Genomic DNA, 18,359 nt, shown 5'->3' with positions numbered 1-18,359 from the left:
ACTGAAAGTTCTTCATTGCCACATATGTCAGAGCTATGACTTGTATGTCGACTGCACCACATTCCAACATGTTAAGATGTTTTAGCAGGTTAAATAAAGCTAATGAACTATACGTGCATTCGTATAAATTCGAAGTAATTAATGCACGAGGTAATGGCATCAATTTTAATTTCATCATTCAGTAGCATCAACATCATTACATGCTCTTCGTCTCTCATTTTCACCATAATATTTGTATTTGTAGTGGCCTTCGCTGATCAGACGGCAGCACTTGGTTTCTGAAGAAGCTAAATCTCAAAAGCTGTTGAAGTGAGAACTTCATGTACCATTTGGATGCATATATTAGAGAGAGAGAGAGAGAGAGAGAGAGAGAGAGAGAGAGAGGTTTACTATTAATGCTGCAGCCTGTCTTCCTCCTCGGGTTGTCGGGAGACTTAAATGCCACCCCCACCCCTTCAACCTCCTTAAATTCCGACGCATGAGTCCTTTCCTCCACCACCTCTCGCCCCCCTCTCCTTCTCTCTCTCTTCCTCTGCATGCTCTCCATGTCTCAAGCTTCCATCTTCTCTGCAGAGAAGAGAAACTTCCTCCTTTTTCTTCTTCCAGCTCTCCCTGTAGGGACAGAAGAGAAGGCATGCTTGTGCAGTAACAATGGATGAGGATAACATCACCTTGAGATAGTTACTATGATGTCGGCCCGGCTCACTCAGAGTGCATGCACTACTCAGGCAATGCAAAGTCCTCATGCTTTGTTCTCTGATTGAGCCGTGCCAATATCTTAGTACTCTTTCATCCCTTCAGCTTTCTTCCACTCGAGCGAGTTGCTGCTACAACTGCTTAGTTTCTTCTTCTTCTTCTCCAAATGTAACCTCATCTATCCTCATGGTTATTGTAGGAAGCTTTACTGGTTATCAGCCAAAGTGAAAGCTGCAGCTCCAGAGATCAACGCCTCCTCCTCGACTTGCTGCAGGAGGTCTTATGCCATCCAAATTTCTGTACGAGAAAACTATCAAATTCTTATGTCATGCAAGAAACAGATCACAAGAAGTGGTTGAAGAGGATCAAGTGAACACAAATAAAAGCAGGTAAACATCAAAGCATGGCATTGAAGCATGTAAAGGTAGTCGGCAAAAGATTCCCATATCGATATATTGTTTTCCTTCCATTTTCTATAACATAAAGCAACCATCTAATGTGATCAACCATCAGATACTAATACACCAGAGAGTATCAACTTGTTGCATATGATATGATTGAATACAATAACCAAAAGAAGTAAATGAGATTGATATGATTGAATACTAAGACACCAGAGAGCATCAACTTCTGAAACATTACAAGATTACCAACATGTAACTGAGCATAGTGAACTTGTCAATCATGCAGAATCTTAAAACAATCCAAACAACTATAACAAGCACAACAAATACATCTAAAGAATAAAGCATTTTCTTTAGGTTGATCCAAAACAATCGATCTAACAGTTGATGAGGGTGCTTGGCACATTTACAAGCTTGAATGAATTTGATGATGATGAATTTTTCACATATACGCATTTATTTGTTCATCTTTGTTTAATCATCACTGGCTAGACCTCATTTATTACCCTGCTCGCCTTTGCGATGCTACCAAACAACACTGGATCAGAAAGGAAAAGAGTACCATTCAGACCTAAAGAAAGCATGTGGATTGTCTAACAGGCTATTTCTACTCTGTCGGAAGTCCATTCTCCACCCATGCTGAAAAACCACCTGCAACATCTGTGATGCCAGTAAAACCCTGCAGGAAAGGAAAGCTATATGACTTAATCTATGTTTTATTTAGACATAGAGTTAATGCTTTTCAATTAAATATCAACTGGAAGTTTGTGCACAAATATAAGCCCATCTGACATACTCTTCTAATTTGTACATCCAACAACAGAACTAGGTCGAGTTCGTCATATAGATTCAAAAGCACATCATGAACTACTTACAGCATTTGAAAGCTCTGATGCAGCCACCAGTGACCGTTTTCTGCTTAAACAACCCTGTTAGAAAGGAGAAGAATTTATCCAGACTTGAAGAATAGAAGTTTGAGAGAAAATTGAACTCTAATATCTGAAGGAACTTGAGGTTTTGAATAACATACAATGATTATGTCCATCATGCTACTACAATAAATCCTCGAACACACTTTCTACTCTGTTGGAAGTGGCACTTCTAACAAGTGCTTTTATGGTTCAAAGTGGAGAAGAATCCCAAGCTTTCAACTAAAGAATTGAACAAATAATGAATCAACTATTATTTAATAAGAAAGACGATAACCTATAAGAAATTAAGACTTACAAGCAAAGTAAAACTGATAAAAGAGTTTGCTATATTTCCTAATCGAGATTAAAATTTGAATTTGGCTCCCAGTGCAATAAACAAGAAGCTGGTCTCATGAATATGTAGGAATCAAAAAATAATGATAGAATGGTTCACCAACAATGTTAATTTTAAGAACAAGGTAATGATAATATAGGAAACTACAAGTCTTTTTGTTAGTAAACATAGAGATCAACTAACAGATTGGTCCAAGGATATAAAAGTCTAGCTCGTAAGATTTATGGTAGTAGACAAAATCACAAAAAACTTCAACGAGTCCAGCAAAAGGCTACAGTTTCAGCTGGGAGATGTTCCTTTCAAGCAAAATCAACTGCTTAACGTGCCATGTTAAAAACCTTTTTGTGACTTTGTGAATTTTAATTGAAACAGACGTGAACCTGCATCTATTAAATTTGAAGTTTCCAATGAAAGTGCCAACATTACCTGATCTATTCACTTGGGCCTCAATCTAAATTGTGCTGCAACTCCAACTTCTGTGGTTAAGATATTGCAGGAACAAAGATTCTAAGAATATAGGTATTTTTGTGATCTTCACACTTGACGATGAAGTCATGATTGTTACTTATTATCTGATGTGGCCATCAACTACTAGGATGATCTTTCTAATATTGTCATATAATTTTTGCATCAATAGGTTCAGACTTTGTGTATCATATATAGGAGTCAAGAAAGGACTATCATAAATGTTTAAAATACTTAAGCAGATCAGTCATGAGAATACTTGTAACAAACATATATTAAAACAACAGGAAAACAAGCAATAAATTGAAATTCTAATAATCACTCATGTGATTTGTGATACATTCAGTGGATTAGATTGAGCGACTACCACCAGCTAGAAGTTCAAAAAGGGACTAGCATTTTAGCATCACCTATAGGTCACATAGAGAATAAAAAACAATATTAGGCTAAAAGAAAGCTACATATCCATGGTAAGATGTCCTCGGTCTTGAGGACAAAATAGCTCTTTGACTCACACAATAGACCAGAAAATGCCTGGAAGATTCAGAAGTTCCAATTCCAAAATACTAATAGGTAAGTGAGCACATAAAAAGACAGCATGTAGTGATTAGTTTGTGATGGATGCAAACAACAGGTAATGTGAATATGATGAATTTAGTTATTGACCATTGGAAAACTTAGTGACTCATCATTAGCAATATACTTCTAAATTCCCACATCACAAATGACATACATTCTGAAGTAGGGGAAAATTAGCTACAAAGTTTCACTTAATAACCAAAAAATGAACAGAACATGACCCATGCATTAATCAAGAGGATCAAAACCTGAAAATAATTATGCATTACCAGAGACAGACTCCAACATGTAAGGAATGTTTACAGCTCCAACAGCATGCCCACCACTGAACTCCTTCACAGTCCTACAAACCCATTCAATTTAGAAAAGATATTCAGTAGACTAGTCAAAATTTTCTGACTTATGGAAAATGAGTTAGCACAGTGTCCTGCTGGCTAGTACGACATTGTTACTCGAGCACCATATTAGACTCAAAATCCAAGCAAGGAATCCAACAAAAGATTTGTTTTTACACACTTTGCAAGAACAATATCATCATTGGCACAAAAAGGCCCAACCTGACATCAAGGTAACGATGTCCAGCTGTAAGGAGTTCATGGGCGACGGTGACGGCCACTGATCTCGGCATTACAGCTTCTTCAGCATTCGCGTTCGATGACATTGACCTAATGCAATTATACAACCCATACACAACGCATGTCAGAGAAAAGAGAAGGCAATAACATTTTGGACTAAAAACGGCCCGTTTGTCCGCATCACCTCAAAAGAATCGATCGCTGACGGCGCTCATGGATGACTGTGAAGGGCACTGATATCGGCTCTGCAGCTACTTCAACGATGCAAACATAATATCTATATACAACGCACGTCAAAGATTAGAGAAGAGGCGGCAATAGCATGCTGCAATCAAAATCGACCGCACCGAAACAGAATTGGCCGCTGACGCAGGGCGGCATATGGCACATGCGGGCGCGCAGACCGGTGAGGTGCGAAAGGATGGACAGCAGCCGTCGTCGGTCCACTCCTGCAAGGAAGGTGTTTGATTAAAGGTCATAAGCGTAGAAACAGCAATCGATCGTATCATCTACCTCCTGAGGAGCGAGAAGAGGCGGAGACGAAGGTACGAGCGCAAGAAGCAAGAAGAAGACATGAGTGACGATTTCTGGGGCTTCGAAATGAGAGATGCGAGGCTCTCGGGGGGGAGGCGACCAAAGCTGCGCCGGTTCGACGTAAGACCCGACGCTTCGCGCTCGCTCCGTCAAGAGAGATGAATGCACATTACCATATAATGAGATCGGAACTTTGGAAAGTAAATGGTTGACGGGGGCACCGGCGTTCCCTGTTTCAGCTAACACAGGAGAGCAAGTTGGAGAGTTTATGGAAGACTATCCGGCCTCCTATGAAGAAGACCCACCACCGTTTTGGCCCACAGTAACACCACCGGCAGATGAACCTCTAGCTTAGACCAAGAAAACCGTCTCTGCAGCACAATCAATGAAGCTACAGAGAGACTGCACTCATTAGAAGTATTTTAGAATTGAGGATTGTAGGGCTTTACCCTGGGTTAGAGGGAGCCCTTCCAGAAATTCTCGATGGCGCAGGGTCAAACCCCGGCCAAAGAGGGGGTTTGGAAATAGTTTTCAACCAGCAATTGACGCGCCTCGGTTATAACCTCACTAGCTGCGTCATTGCCCCAAGCGCAAAGATGAGTTTGGCATCTGACGAGCGCCTCCTTATCAAGTGCGTGCCTCCTCTCATGCTTCCGTGCCTGTCGATGTGGGACTAAAGCATCCCAGTCGCTCTGTCGTGGCTTTTGAATTGAATAACTTGTTTATTTAATTAAAAAAAATGACGATTCGAGTCTGGAGATTTGATCGAGCGTCTGATAATATGGTAGATTTGGGGGGTTGGAGCATGTGATATGATCGGTGGGGTCCATTTTTGTGGATCCCACACACCCACGGTTGGGAGAACGGAGGGGTAAATGGGCCCCTCGGAGGCAGAGTTTTGCCGACGTTGATCCGCGTACCAGTGGTTGACCGATTAAACGATACGTTATCGAAGTTTAAATCGTTCACAAACTCGCTCGCCCGCTTCAGTAGCAGGCGGACCCCACCGTCAAACAGTAAGAATAGACAACACCGCTTCGAAACCTCCGATTTGCATCCGTCCCTCCACTGAAAAAGTAACCTCTGTTCACCATATTTGATCCGCCATTCTGTCAAATTCCATCAAATCTGGATTCATTAATTAGCTTACAAACGGCTCGCCCGCTCGAGTAACAAACGTATGAAAAAGGAAGCAGGAGAACACAGAGAGACAGAGAGAGAGAGATGCACACGAAGAGCGACTCGGCCATGACGAGCCTGGCGGCGTCGTCCCCTCCGCAGTCGCCTTCACTCTACACGATGAGCCCCACCCACTCCCACCACGACGCCGACGGGGTTTCCATCGTCGGATCCTCCCCTGGCGCATCCCCTTTGCACCCCAACTACCACCACCACCGCTACGCTAGCTCCCCTATCCAACATTTCCGCGATTCCTCCGCCTCCCTCAAGTACGCCTCCTCTTGGCGCAAGATCCACAACCACCGTCAGCACGCACACTATCACCACGGCGCCGCCTCCTCCGATTGCTCCGAGTCAGATGACGACGACGATGACGGAGACGGCGGCGTCGGCGGAGGCGGAGACCCCGTACCGGTTCACTGCTACGCGGCCTGGTTCGCCCTGGGGTCCATCCTCCTCTTTACCCTCTTCTCCCTCGGACTCTGGGGCGCCAGCAAGTCCTACAAGCCCGCGGTTTTCGTCAAGGTCCGAACCACCCCGAGTCAATCCCTAGTCGCATCGGAACACTTCGCCCCGTCACTACACACTGTCTTCTTCTCCGTTTTGCAGGGCGTGGTGTTCCAGAGCTACCATCTCCAAGCGGGAACGGACGTCACCGGGGTGTCCACCAAGATGCTCTCCATCAACTCGACGGTCAGCATTGCGTTTCGTAATCCGGCCACGTTCTTTAGCGTCCACACGTCATCCACGCCCCTGGTGATGTACTATTCGGAGCTCAAGATCGCCTCCGGATACGTAAGCTTTTCCTGATACCGTATCACCCATCCTCTCCTTTAGTATTGCTTGTTTATAAATATATAAATATATATATATATATACGATTTTCTAAAAATATTTTTTTGGATATTTCCTAAACATTTTTTTCAAATCATACATCATAATTTAAAAAATATCCAAATTACCCCTCCTTGAATCGGCATGTGTCATCTCTACCATCGCCCTTGCATCATACACAGCCTCCTCTCCCCTTTGTCTTGTTGATATCGTCGCCAACATTCCTCACATGAGGAAGGAGGAGATATGAGAGCCATTGGTGGCCTTATATTTTGTTGTTGCCCTTTGCTTCATCAGAGTCATCGTTCATAACTCTCACACGAGGGAGGAGGGGGAGCGAGGGTTGTTGTCAACCATTTGCTCCACTATTGCTATCTGCCCCATTCGACTTATTGCTTGCAACCCTCACAGGAGAAAGTAGACGGTATGAGAGTTATCGTTGCATCCTCCTTCCTCATGCAAGGGCTACATGATATCACAGATAAATCTATACAAAGGGTGTTCAATATAATATTTATGTATGCTCATATCTTTCAATTTTGTACATATTTTATACAACATATAAAGAGCTTGTAATAGGTTTGATAATACTAATTTGGTTAGCTTTTGTGATTATTTTAGTCTTTTAAACATAAGTTGTATACAGTCATCGCATACAGGTAAAACTAGCCAAAATAAATTATCAAGGTAGTCATTTTGAAAGTTTTATAGCTCTTAAAGTAGTATGAAGTACCAACTAATATAACACCCTAGAGTTATTCAGATGACATATAGTTGGATAAGCCATTAGGGTATTATATATAGTTAGTTCGCTGTCTTGTTTTATAGTAATATTATGTGAGCACTTGTGGAAACTTTTGACTATGATAGACTACCTTAGACTTTTTATCGTGCGATCGTTTAGAACTTGAAAAATCTATATTTATAATTTGTATTTTGGGATACCGAGTTAAACGTTTTATCTAATCTATCTTTATATATATATATACATATATATACATACATATATATATATATACATACATATATATATATATATACATATATACATATATATATATATATACATACATATATATATATATATATATATATATATATATGTATGTATATATATATGTATGTATATATATATATGTATATATATATATATATATACATATATATATATACATACATATATATATACATATATATACATATATATATACATATATATACATATATATATATATATACATATATACATATATATATATATATATACATATATACATATATATATATATATATGTATATATATGTATATATATATATATATATATATATATACATATATATATATATATATATATATATATATATATATATGTATATATATATATATATATATATGTATATATATATATATATACATATATATATATATACATATATATATATATATATATATATATATATATATATATATATACATATATATATATATATGTATATATATATATATATACATATATATATATATATATATATATACATATATATATATATATATATATATATATATATATATATATATATATATATATATATATATATATATATATATATATATATATATGTTATTAAGGGACTATTAGATGTTTTAGAATTCATAGTCCTTTGCGGATGGACACGTAAGGGTGTCATATGACTTAGGTAAAACTAGCTAAGTTTATGATATATGGTGTCATAATGGGATAGTTACACTGAAAAATACTTGTCATATAAACATAAGGAACTTAGTGAGGCTATGTTGGCTATACGATTGTTTGAGGAAAACCAATGTAAAAAAGACATAGAGAAAGGAGTTGCTCAAACAAGTGAGCTTCCAAGATTAACATTTAGAAAAATAGCCAACCCTTTGATCTTTTGCGCAAGAGACACCACAAGAATAAGTGAGCTGGGAAGAATCAATAGTGCATAAAGATTGGGATGGTTGAATTCAAGTTATGGATTGATATTGGCAACCAAACTTGATAGTGCTTAAAGCAATCGAGGGCGGTTGACAAAGAATGAGACCACACAATAAGGGATAGATTGCTCGACAACTGAAAGAGTTATAAAAAACTCACAAAGATGAGGAGAATTACTAACTCGAAGAATTCGATACTCATGTAAGAACTTGAATATGGACAATGAACTGTCCATGTTCATCTCAAGGCGATTAAAGCTCGATACTATGTAGTATGAAAAATTTTCCTTCGGCATGGAAAGAATACATCTATAGGAAGCTAAAGTGTATTGCTAAGCCTTGAGGGGTGCAACATGGGTTATATTGGCGAAAAGTCATAATTTAGCAAGTGCATTCATGGTGGTGAAATAATGCATGGTTTGTTCGGTAAGACAAAGTAGTCTAAGGAGATAGTAGTCTATAAAACTTTGAAAAGGAAGGATGTGAAGAAAAAAAAAACTTCAATGTGACATATATCTAAGAGGGATAATCTTTAGAGGTAGAATCATATACAATGGATTACACATATTGAGGGAGATACCTCAAATTGATAGTTTCATAAAGCTCAATAGATTATGTGAGCGATGAGAAATTGTCATATGATCTTACATGAGATAATATGTTGGTGGATCTATTGTGAGATCAAGTGAATGAGTGACCCTTGGTAATACTAATTAAAGGCTGAGTCGAAATGGAGATTAAACTTAATGAAGGGTTGACCCGTAGAATGATGGGTATGAAAATGACCATTAACTCAATATAAACAAAAGAGCAAAGCAACTTTGATTAAACTTGATGAAGTACGTAAGTTGGGAGTTGATATAAAAGATAGAATATATAGTTAAGACAGTTTTTTTTTAAAATAAAAGTTTATGACATAAACTCTTGTAGAGGTTAAAGTAAAATTATATCATTCCATAAGTCTCTTTTTCTAATAGAGTGGACTCATCTTGCATAGTACCAAAGTCGAAGAGAGCTTCAAGGCACATGCATCTTATTTTAGCGAAGCAAATGATGGAGAGACTAAGATAACTCAATTTACAGAGGTGAATTTAGTGTCAAAAGGCCTTATCATTGACTAAGAGAAAATAAAAATGAGTACTCTTGAAGAATATGTCATAATGTTGTCACTCAAGTTGTTGTAAAAGAAGTTGTGTATAGTGGAGATTGTGCTAGGAGCAGGAGCCTAGGATCTAAATAATGACACACCAATTTAGTGGAGTCGGTGGACTTCAAGAGTTGCTTGGTGATGGATTATTCTAAAGCTATGTTTCATCCGTGTATGACTTGAGAGTAGGTGGATGAAGATCGATTACCTAAGAAGTAAACACAATCGTAAGTGATAGAGGCCCTATGATGTATTGGTAAAGGCCACACATGGAGAGATTTCAATCAAAGTTCATCTCACAAAGATAAGAATGTAATTAAAATGTCACTAAGAGATGATGTGGTGTAACGAATTATAGTAGAATAATTCAAGGCAATGTGATACACAGAGGTATGATCGAGAGCTATTGGAAGCTCTACTTTAGTGAGTAACATGATGACAAGAAGGACTATGGATTCAATAAGTGAATATTATGATATTGCAGAGGTAGGTCTTTCTTATATGTATCGAATTTTGTATCAAATAAAGGCCTTGGTCATTAGTATATGAGAGTCGTTTACCATTAATGAAGATTCTAAATACAATTACTAATGAGTCTTATTAACGATTGGAGAGTTGGAACATTTTAGAGCTCATATTCACTTTGAGTGAGCTTGATAAATTGAAGGCTACAAAGGAAAACAAAATTGATGTGAGCCTTACAACATGATGGTAGAGGTTATGTATGAGAGTTATAGTCGATCTTTTCATTAACCAAGGGGAACTACTTTTAGAATACAAATATGTTAAAACATATAGTCAAAAGAGGCGAGGAAATGACAATAAATACAAAAAGACTTAGTTATCCAAAACTAAGTATTTGTTAGGATGGATATGGACGCAAAAGAGTACTATAGTACCGCAAAGATAGATCTATCGATTGCAAAGAAAGAAATGCAAATGCAAGGTGACAAACAATAGGGTCATATATATGGTAGCGTCATGGTACCATAGAGGCAGAACTTACATTAAGTTATTAATCCTTTACTCTTATAGAGGGTAAGTGCATACTCGTAAAAGGGGTCAAGAAGATAGAGAATATATATGCAACCTCTAAGCACTAAGATATGACAGAAGGACAAAGGTTATAGAACTTTATACTATTGGTGTTGATGGGCTTCTCATCAAGATAGCTAAAAGTAGGGGACTTCGGGTCAATGAAAGAGTACTCAACTAAAGAACGAAGTGGGCAATACATGATGTTGTATCTTTTCTACTTGGAGGAGTAGATAATAAAAATGATAAAAAAGATAGTATAATCTTAGAGGTGACCAAAACTATCAAAGACTTACTCCGAATCGAGGTAAACTTTTACTTTTTTAAGATAAAACTTCTTGTATTTTAGAAATTCGATTGTAATGTGGAGGCAAATTGTAATAACTAACTCAATGCAATGAGTGCATATATTTTAAGTGCTTTAGAAGTATGAGGAAAGATTAAGTGAAGGCTATTAACTAGCTTAATGCATAAAATATAACTCAGTTCTCTTATTTATCTGGTAGAAAAATTTTACATATATAAAATCAACTAAACCTATGACATTATAATGAATTTAATGAGATAAATGATAAAGGTGGACCAAAGGATCCATGACAGCCCTCGCATCTCATCCTTCCTCGTGCACAGGCTACAAATGATGGCTTTAGTGGAACAAAGGGTGACAATGAAGCAAAGGGCCACTAGCGACCCTCATGCCCTTTGTTTTCTCACACGAGTGCTTTGGGCAGGCTAGAGGAGAGCAAGGGCAATGTAGGACGTAGGGGCAATGATGAAAGTGACATAGAATGATTATGCAGAAAGGAAGAGGCGACGATGAGTTCCGGCGACGATAGCAAGGAGGAAGCTAATGGAAGAGGAGCGGAGGAGGGGTAATTTGGATATTTTTGAATTAAAGTATGATTTAAAATATTTGTTATATATATATATATATATATATATATATATATATATATATATATATATATATATATATATATATTCTGACCGGTAGATTTTTGGAGAGGATTCGTTGACGGAGCATTCTCTTGTGCATACAGATGGAGGAGTTCAATCTGTCCCGAAAGCGCGGGCGCGTGGTGGTCGTGGCGGTAGGCGGCAGACAGATGCCGCTCTATGGCGGGGGCTCGAGCCTGGAAAGCCAGGCCGAGGAAGGCGGCGCCCCCACGGTGGTGCCGCTGGAGCTATCCTTCACGGTCCGGTCACGGGCGCACCTCCTCGGTCACCTGATCACGTTCGAGTTCTACCGCCATGTTCGGTGCTCCCTCGCCCTCCGCGAGGAACGCCTCGGCGAGCCCCTCGACCTCGCCGACGACTGTCAGTACGGTGACGGGTGAGGGCGGCAAGGATGGGGTGATTCGAATTGAACTGGTGGTGGCTAGTGATAAGCTTCCTCGATCAAAGGTTACTATTGCGGTGAAATTTCTTTTAGAGGACAGATGAAATACTTATATTTTATCATCTTTTGGCATCAGTCTAATAGATTCAAAGCTTATTTGGTTTCACTGCTTGGTAGAACAGAGAACATTCTAAAGCTTGCAAACATACCACTTCGACATGCTTCGAACATGGTAGAACGGAGAACATGTACAGAATCCCTAACCCGATCACAGTAACTGACGCTATATGGATACTTGTAGATCTGACCGTAGATATGGTGGGGATCTAAGAGCGGGGAAGGCCCAGATCGAGCAGTAGTAACTGAGATTTATCTACAGCCGCTGTTGCTGCTTGGCCGGTGAGAGGACGACGGCTTCGACAACGAATGCCGACAGCAACCCAGCCTTAATTCTGAACACGCATAACCATTGACTACTTGCTTCATGAGAGAAGCCGATGCAACTACAGCCGCTGTTGCTGCTTGGCCGGTGAGAGGACGACGGCTTCGACAACGAATGCCGACAGCAACCCAGCCTTGACGCTGAACACGCATAACCATTGACTACTTGCTTCATGCGAGAAGCTGATGCAATAAGTGTGGATGTTATGGAGAATTAATAGCGATGACAGTAGAAGTTGTGCTTCAAACAGGACACCGGTGACCCACTCAGTAATGGCCGCTGTGTAGGTCTTGCAGAAGTTAATGTCGGCCGACGAAGCCAAGAAGAGATGCTAACCATAGACATAGCGTTCTATTTATAAGACTCTGCAACCCGACCTCTCAAAGGTCAGAGTCAATTCCCAGCACCGGTCCTCTCCACAGAAAAGGCCTTTGCACAGTATTCATGCCCCACTCCGCACGCAACAGCACCGGCTTCTACGCAAACCATTGTTGATGATGCATCAAAAGCCATGCTTCGAAGAAAAATATGGAGCAAGCATTAAAATCATGCACCGTCTTTGTTCTTACCACTTTACTCGGCCGAATTCATTAGGCCGGCTGTCCTTTGGCCCTGTCTCGATCCTCTGCTATTACTCTGAACCCAAGCTCAGTGTATTTCTTCTACCAGCCCTGTTGCTTTCCCTATTCTTCCCAACCCCAAACTACCCACATCCCCATTAAATTCCATGGTGAACTATTTTGACATTGTGTCTATGAATGTAGTAGCAGATGGGTTTGTGCAGGAGGCTGGTGGTGTTGTTGCCATTGATCTTTGTAGGCCACAGGGTTGGCCTTTGTGGTCTCCTTCTCTATTATTCGTTTGTGCTGTTTAGACTTTAGAGGACGCTTGTCCTGTGTTTGTTTCCCTACTGCCCAATATATCAGTTGAAGGAGGCTGTTTCCTTTCCCTTCCTTGCTGCTCCATCTTGCTCCACACATGGGTGGTGACACTGTCTTCACGTTTTTTCTCCTCTTCCTGTTTCTCTCTTATGCTACTGCTCGTGATAGGTGTGTGCATCAGTCCATGGCGGCCTACTCCTCCTCTTCCGGCCTCTCTGGTATGTTCTGTCATTAACAGAGTCTCTGCTTCCATAAACTGAAGAATGGTTTCAATTTGATTGAATTCTTCTGTGATCCCATATATGTAGTTGGAGCTTGTGGGTATGGCTCCATGGCTTTGGGCTTCAATGGAGGTTATACTGCAGCTGGGAGCTCTACGCTTTACAGAGGGGGCGTTGGTTGTGGAGCATGCTTCCAGGTTAGAGACGAAGATCTGGATCAATACCACTCACTGGTGTGGATTTAATGATCTTCTAATAGTTACATATGATCGAACATTTCTATCACCATTCAGATAAGATGCAAGAACACAAGTGTTTGCAGCACAGAAGGGGTAAGCGTGATCCTGACGGACCTTAACAAGAGCAACCACACTGATTTCGTGCTCGGTGACCCTGCTTTCACGGCCATGGCACGAAATGGCAAGGAGCAAGAGCTCAAGAAACTTGCCATTCTGGATGTGGAATACAAGAGGTCCAACAAAACAATCTGGACCTACCTTTCTTCCCTCTTGTTGCCCAATGACACCTTTCTAAACAGATCATTCCCCGCGCTGCCATAAATTCTAGCAACTGCACACAGAGTCATGGGCAAGTTGTCATCTTCACATCTCACCATGTAGTAACCCACTGCATCACTTTTCATGATTGAGCAGGATCGCTTGCGAATATAAGAACCGGAACCTATCTGTCAGAGTGGAAGAGAGTAGCAGAAGCCCCAGTCACCTGGCCATCAAGTTCCTGTACCAGGGAGGTCAGACTGACATGGTAGCAGTTGATGTAGCTCAGGTACTGAACCACAACAGATTCGGCTTCTCTTCGTTGCAATTCATGATTGTTCACGTACAATCATATTGACACAAGTCTCGTATTTACTATTGCGATGCATTGTTCTAAACCGGCAGGTCGGGTCACCGAATTGGCGGTTCATGCGCCGGGATTATGGTCCAGTCTGGAGCATCAGCCGGGCGCCGGTTGGGCCACTGCAGTTGCGGATGGTGGTGACCGGCGGCTACGGCGGCAGGTGGGTGTGGGCTCAGAAGGCGGTCCTGCCGGTGGAGTGGACAACCGGTTCAGTCTACGACTTGGGTGTTCAGATCACTGACATTGCCCGGGAGGGCTGTCGCATCGAAGAATAGAAGTGACACAGGAATTCTTCATCCTGTACTTGTTGTCTCTGAAGCAGAAATGAGGGGACTGGAATCCTTGTTCATATACTCGTCTCTGAATAGAAGTCACACAAGAATTCTTCATCCTATACTTGTCAACCTACTTGGTAATTGGAATCCTTGTTCCTTTGTACAGGTTCATGTGCTTGATGTCAAGATACAAACAAAGTGCCAAGATTCCTCATAAGAAAACCTGGTTGGAAAATGACTTCCCACCTGCTGGTCTCTCTTGGATTATACTTTGTAGTCAACATGTTCCAACTTTGTTCCTGAGTTGTGTTCTTACTTCATCAAATTTGGTCACCATTAGACATGTGAAGACCTGGTTGTGGGTTAGCTAGGTAGGCTTAGGACATGATTTTTGGACACATTAGCTTGTCATGTCTCTCTCTGTATGATAAAAATTACTAGTAGGTGTTATTGTTGGTCCTTGATGTGATTAATAGCATGGATTACAAAAGGCATATTTGCTTAGGGTCATTCACCAACCTTTTGCCAGTTTAGCAGCTTCCAAATGATGGAGTCTTTTGGATTGATTCAACCAAATCAGATGTAATCTATCTTAGATAGATTTTAGAATTCGTCTCGACATCAACGTGGCATACATTGACTCTCTTCAGATCCCGTATTAATAAGAGTTTACGGAGAAATGAGTTTATAGTATTCCAAATGGTTCTAAATGAATGGCTCAAGTATGCCTTCTCCAATTTAATGTGATCAGATCATATGGATCAATCACTAAGGCTCAAGTATGCCTTTCTTTGAAAGAGATCTGTGAGCTAATAAGAGGATCACTTGTGAAATTTTATGGCCACATTAAACTCAACCATGAATCGAGTTGAATCATCCTGAGGTTCTCTTGGAGTCCCCTGTATCTGAAATAATCCATGCTTCAATCAAAACAAAACAAAGAAGAAAGATGCATCTGCCTCTTGTTTCAGATGGTGCAGGATGATCTCTTTCTTCTCCTAGACTACAGTCATTTGGTTTTATCTGGCAGAAGAAATTGGCAGGACTGATGATGGATCAAAATATTCAGCTAAAAACAACCAGCAAAATCTCTCAGATCATATTCTGAATGAAAGAAGATCAAACAATTATTATACTTATTTCTGAAGAATGAATCAAATGAGACCATCAATTCCAAGTTCACTGACTCCACTGCATGGTGCAGTTGAAGAATGCTAGTGGAAACAAGTCTCTTTCAGATGGTGCCATATGGTCCTCTTCTCACTTCACATGCTGTTACCACCATTCCTGCACTGTCTGCAGAACTCATAATGGCACATGATAACTTGGTGACCCAAAAACAATAATTTGGCATAATTAGAAACTCAGAAACAATGATTTGTGAATGCTTATGCTTCTTCTTCCAAGGGTTATCAGAAATGTCACTCCAGTTGTCTGTATGCAGCTTATAGAATAGAAACTTCAGCTAATAAACATACAGCCAAGAAAATTTGTTGTCAAAAAATGTGTGGCACACACAAATTACATGATCAAATGACCAGAATTTCCAGTTCCAGTTCCATATATAATGTCTTTTGTGGACAACATAATAATCAACTTGCTGTGGTGCTTTAAATGAAATGAGACTTCTTCTTCATCTCTCTCTCTCTCTCTCTCTCACACACACACACACACATACAGAAAGAATATCATCTTATATGTTGTATATGATGGAGTTCTTTTCATCTCCCTAAAGAAGTGAGAAGAGACAAGAGCATTGCTCCACCTCACAGAAGACAAAGGTGGCACATGGCAGTGACCATTTCACCAAAGCAGGTGGGATACTCCTAGCTACTATGTCGCTGGCCTTGCTACAAAAAGACACTGCACTCATACTCCATTCACTGGCCTCTCAAAGTCTCCACAGCAGCTTTAAACAGGAAGAAATCCATGACCTAAATATACTGCAAAATTCTCCAAATCATCCTCATTGGCCACCCTGGTTTTGAACTTTGTTTCATCAGTTTATTGACCTCTATACTTTAGATAGTCACTGAAAGAGATAAGCTCCACTGACACCTGCTCCATGAAACAGGAACATTTCTTGAGATATCAGTCCCATCTTTCATAAAAGAAAATCTTATCACATTTTTCTTTCTATCATCCTGACACCATCTTAGTTTTATTTAGTTCTGCTGTGTTGGTGGGAACCTTCCAAGAGGCAGTCAACAGAGGGCACAACCTGATTCTCTATGTTCATGCACACATTTGAAATAATATACACATGCATAAACAACAAATATATTAGCTGTCCCCAAGGCCAAATCTACCACTATATTGATCTATCTATTTGTATTCAATGACTTCTATTTCATGGGATGAAGTTAAATTGCAGGGATTGAGAAGCAACTTGACTGGTTTCTCTTGAAGTGCATGAGAAATATCTAAATAGCAGCTACTTCAGCACTACTGACTTCTTTATACAATTGTAAAGCTACTTGACTACTTTCTTGAACATAATCTTTATCCAGGATCAACTCGACTAGATTCTGCATTTGTACGATTTGATCCCATTCTGTCCATGATCACATCAAATATAAGTGGATACAAATATGAGGGCTTCTCCGGTATCCAATCCCTAATTCGTCAACACCCATGATTAGTCCCACATCGAAGGTATCCAATCCCTAATTCGTCAACACCCATGATTAGTCCCACATCGAAGGTGGACAAGATTAAGATTGACTTATAAGGGTATGATGAGTGTACTACTATCAATTTCAGCTTAAACATTTTGGTCAATGGTTTAGATCAAACGAAGTTGATAGACCAATTAACCTATCAGGCCCTGGTCATAATATTTGGTATCAGAGCCAACCTAGTATTTGGGCATGGTGAGGGGGCTCGAGTAGGAAATGGCTACTCGTAGACGGAGTCAGAGGACTCGTCACAGCGTGGAGCCACCACTGGGCTACGTCTATGCTAGGGTCTGACCCTTGATTAGTCCCACATCGAAAGTGGACAAGATTAAGATTGCTTAAGCATTTTGGTCAATGGTTTAGATCAAACGAAGTTGATAGGCTAATTAGCCTATCTGGCCCGGGTCATAATATATATAACCAACCATATTTATGGCATTGGTTCATCATGGTCTTCCTCGATTGCTGTTTCTTTTGCTTTGTGTGATGAGTTGTGTCTCCTTTTACATCTCTCTAAAGAAGTGAAAGAGAAAAGTGCATCCTTACCGGCACTTGATCACAAGCAAACAAACAAACAAAAGAGCAGCTGATGGTTGCCATTGGTTGTGGTAGATTCCTTCTGAGCCTGGCTAATGTGGCGCTGGCCATGTTCTCAAGCTATCGATCCACAGCGAATTTATTAGAATATCCTGAAGACCTGTGCCTAAGAAGATGAAGAATCTAATGTGAACTGTACTGTCATCTTGTAGAGTGAAGCAGCATGAGAGCACCTCTCTTTTATCAGCTACAGTCCTTCAAACACTTCAGTGAGAGATTACACATGACCGAAACAAGATGAATGCCCAACAATGGAAGGAAATAGAGCCTATGATCGTTGATGACATAGCTGTTAGTTCAACTCAGGTGTCAGGCTCAGAAAGTTCAGAAAAGCTGAGCAGATTTGATGACTGTTTGTGAAAGACATCCTTTTGACATGTCATTTGATGCCCTTTTT

The 18,359-nt window shown here is 40.1% G+C and overlaps 3 protein-coding genes and 1 non-coding gene across 6 annotated transcripts; 2 read left to right on the top strand and 2 right to left on the bottom strand.

Moving 5' to 3' along the window:
- Positions 1 to 126: 126 nt before the first annotated feature.
- Positions 127 to 5,102, bottom strand: LOC135597636 (uncharacterized). 3 transcript variants are annotated; one of them, XM_065090876.1, is made up of 9 exons: positions 4,969 to 5,102; positions 4,499 to 4,890; positions 4,333 to 4,434; positions 4,170 to 4,262; positions 3,968 to 4,075; positions 3,680 to 3,753; positions 1,976 to 2,029; positions 1,663 to 1,779; positions 127 to 993 (listed from the first exon to the last, which is right to left on the bottom strand). In XM_065090876.1, the coding sequence occupies exons 2-8, from the start codon at positions 4,558 to 4,560 to the stop codon at positions 1,694 to 1,696; spliced, it is 579 nt and encodes a 192-aa protein (XP_064946948.1). In that variant the 5' UTR covers positions 4,561 to 4,890; positions 4,969 to 5,102; the 3' UTR covers positions 127 to 993; positions 1,663 to 1,693. The 3 variants fall into 3 exon arrangements, 2 of the variants coding, with proteins under 2 accessions (XP_064946948.1, XP_064946947.1); XM_065090875.1 differs by having other exon boundaries at positions 1,672 to 1,779; XR_010481342.1 differs by lacking the exon at positions 127 to 993 and adding an exon at positions 2,131 to 2,251 and having other exon boundaries at positions 1,695 to 1,779.
- On the bottom strand, positions 4,961 to 5,117 carry LOC135597846 (U4 spliceosomal RNA). Its single transcript, XR_010481438.1, has one exon. It is a non-coding gene; the product is annotated as a U4 spliceosomal RNA (small nuclear RNA).
- A 626-nt stretch (positions 5,118 to 5,743) lies between these two features.
- Positions 5,744 to 12,143, top strand: LOC108951734 (uncharacterized). Its single transcript, XM_065090872.1, has 3 exons — positions 5,744 to 6,223; positions 6,308 to 6,493; positions 11,709 to 12,143. Exons 1-3 carry the CDS (start codon positions 5,744 to 5,746, stop codon positions 12,003 to 12,005), a joined length of 963 nt encoding a protein of 320 aa, XP_064946944.1. The 3' UTR covers positions 12,006 to 12,143.
- Positions 12,144 to 13,182: 1,039 nt separating this feature from the next.
- LOC135597635 (expansin-like A1) lies at positions 13,183 to 14,858 on the top strand. Its single transcript, XM_065090873.1, has 5 exons — positions 13,183 to 13,548; positions 13,639 to 13,748; positions 13,845 to 14,023; positions 14,205 to 14,337; positions 14,454 to 14,858. The coding sequence occupies exons 1-5, from the start codon at positions 13,428 to 13,430 to the stop codon at positions 14,685 to 14,687; spliced, it is 777 nt and encodes a 258-aa protein (XP_064946945.1). The 5' UTR covers positions 13,183 to 13,427; the 3' UTR covers positions 14,688 to 14,858.
- The last annotated feature ends 3,501 nt before the right edge of the window (positions 14,859 to 18,359 follow it).

The sequence above is a fragment of the Musa acuminata genome, chromosome BXJ1-11 (assembly GCF_036884655.1).
Source record: "Musa acuminata AAA Group cultivar baxijiao chromosome BXJ1-11, Cavendish_Baxijiao_AAA, whole genome shotgun sequence".
In the NCBI taxonomy this organism is placed as follows: domain Eukaryota; kingdom Viridiplantae; phylum Streptophyta; class Magnoliopsida; order Zingiberales; family Musaceae; genus Musa; species Musa acuminata.
The sequence above is the reverse complement of the archived record's forward strand: the minus strand, read 5'-3'. Positions and strand labels throughout refer to the sequence as shown.

Excerpts from the sequence above, each read along its gene's own strand:
- LOC135597636 (XM_065090876.1), bottom strand. The coding sequence starts at position 4,560 with ATGTCTTCTTCTTGCTTCTTGCGCTCGTACCTTCGTCTCCGCCTCTTC. Across the intron at positions 4,263-4,332 it reads CAGCGGCCAATTCTGTTTCG|ATATTATGTTTGCATCGTTG; the intron begins GTGCGGTCGATT and ends CGTTGTATATAG. Across the intron at positions 4,076-4,169 it reads CAGCGATCGATTCTTTTGAG|GTCAATGTCATCGAACGCGA; the intron begins GTGATGCGGACA and ends TAATTGCATTAG.
- LOC108951734 (XM_065090872.1), top strand. The coding sequence starts at position 5,744 with ATGCACACGAAGAGCGACTCGGCCATGACGAGCCTGGCGGCGTCGTCC. Across the intron at positions 6,224-6,307 it reads AGCCCGCGGTTTTCGTCAAG|GGCGTGGTGTTCCAGAGCTA; the intron begins GTCCGAACCACC and ends TCCGTTTTGCAG. Across the intron at positions 6,494-11,708 it reads TCAAGATCGCCTCCGGATAC|ATGGAGGAGTTCAATCTGTC; the intron begins GTAAGCTTTTCC and ends TTGTGCATACAG.
- LOC135597635 (XM_065090873.1), top strand. The coding sequence starts at position 13,428 with ATGGGTGGTGACACTGTCTTCACGTTTTTTCTCCTCTTCCTGTTTCTC. Across the intron at positions 13,549-13,638 it reads CTCCTCTTCCGGCCTCTCTG|TTGGAGCTTGTGGGTATGGC; the intron begins GTATGTTCTGTC and ends CCATATATGTAG. Across the intron at positions 13,749-13,844 it reads GTTGTGGAGCATGCTTCCAG|ATAAGATGCAAGAACACAAG; the intron begins GTTAGAGACGAA and ends ATCACCATTCAG.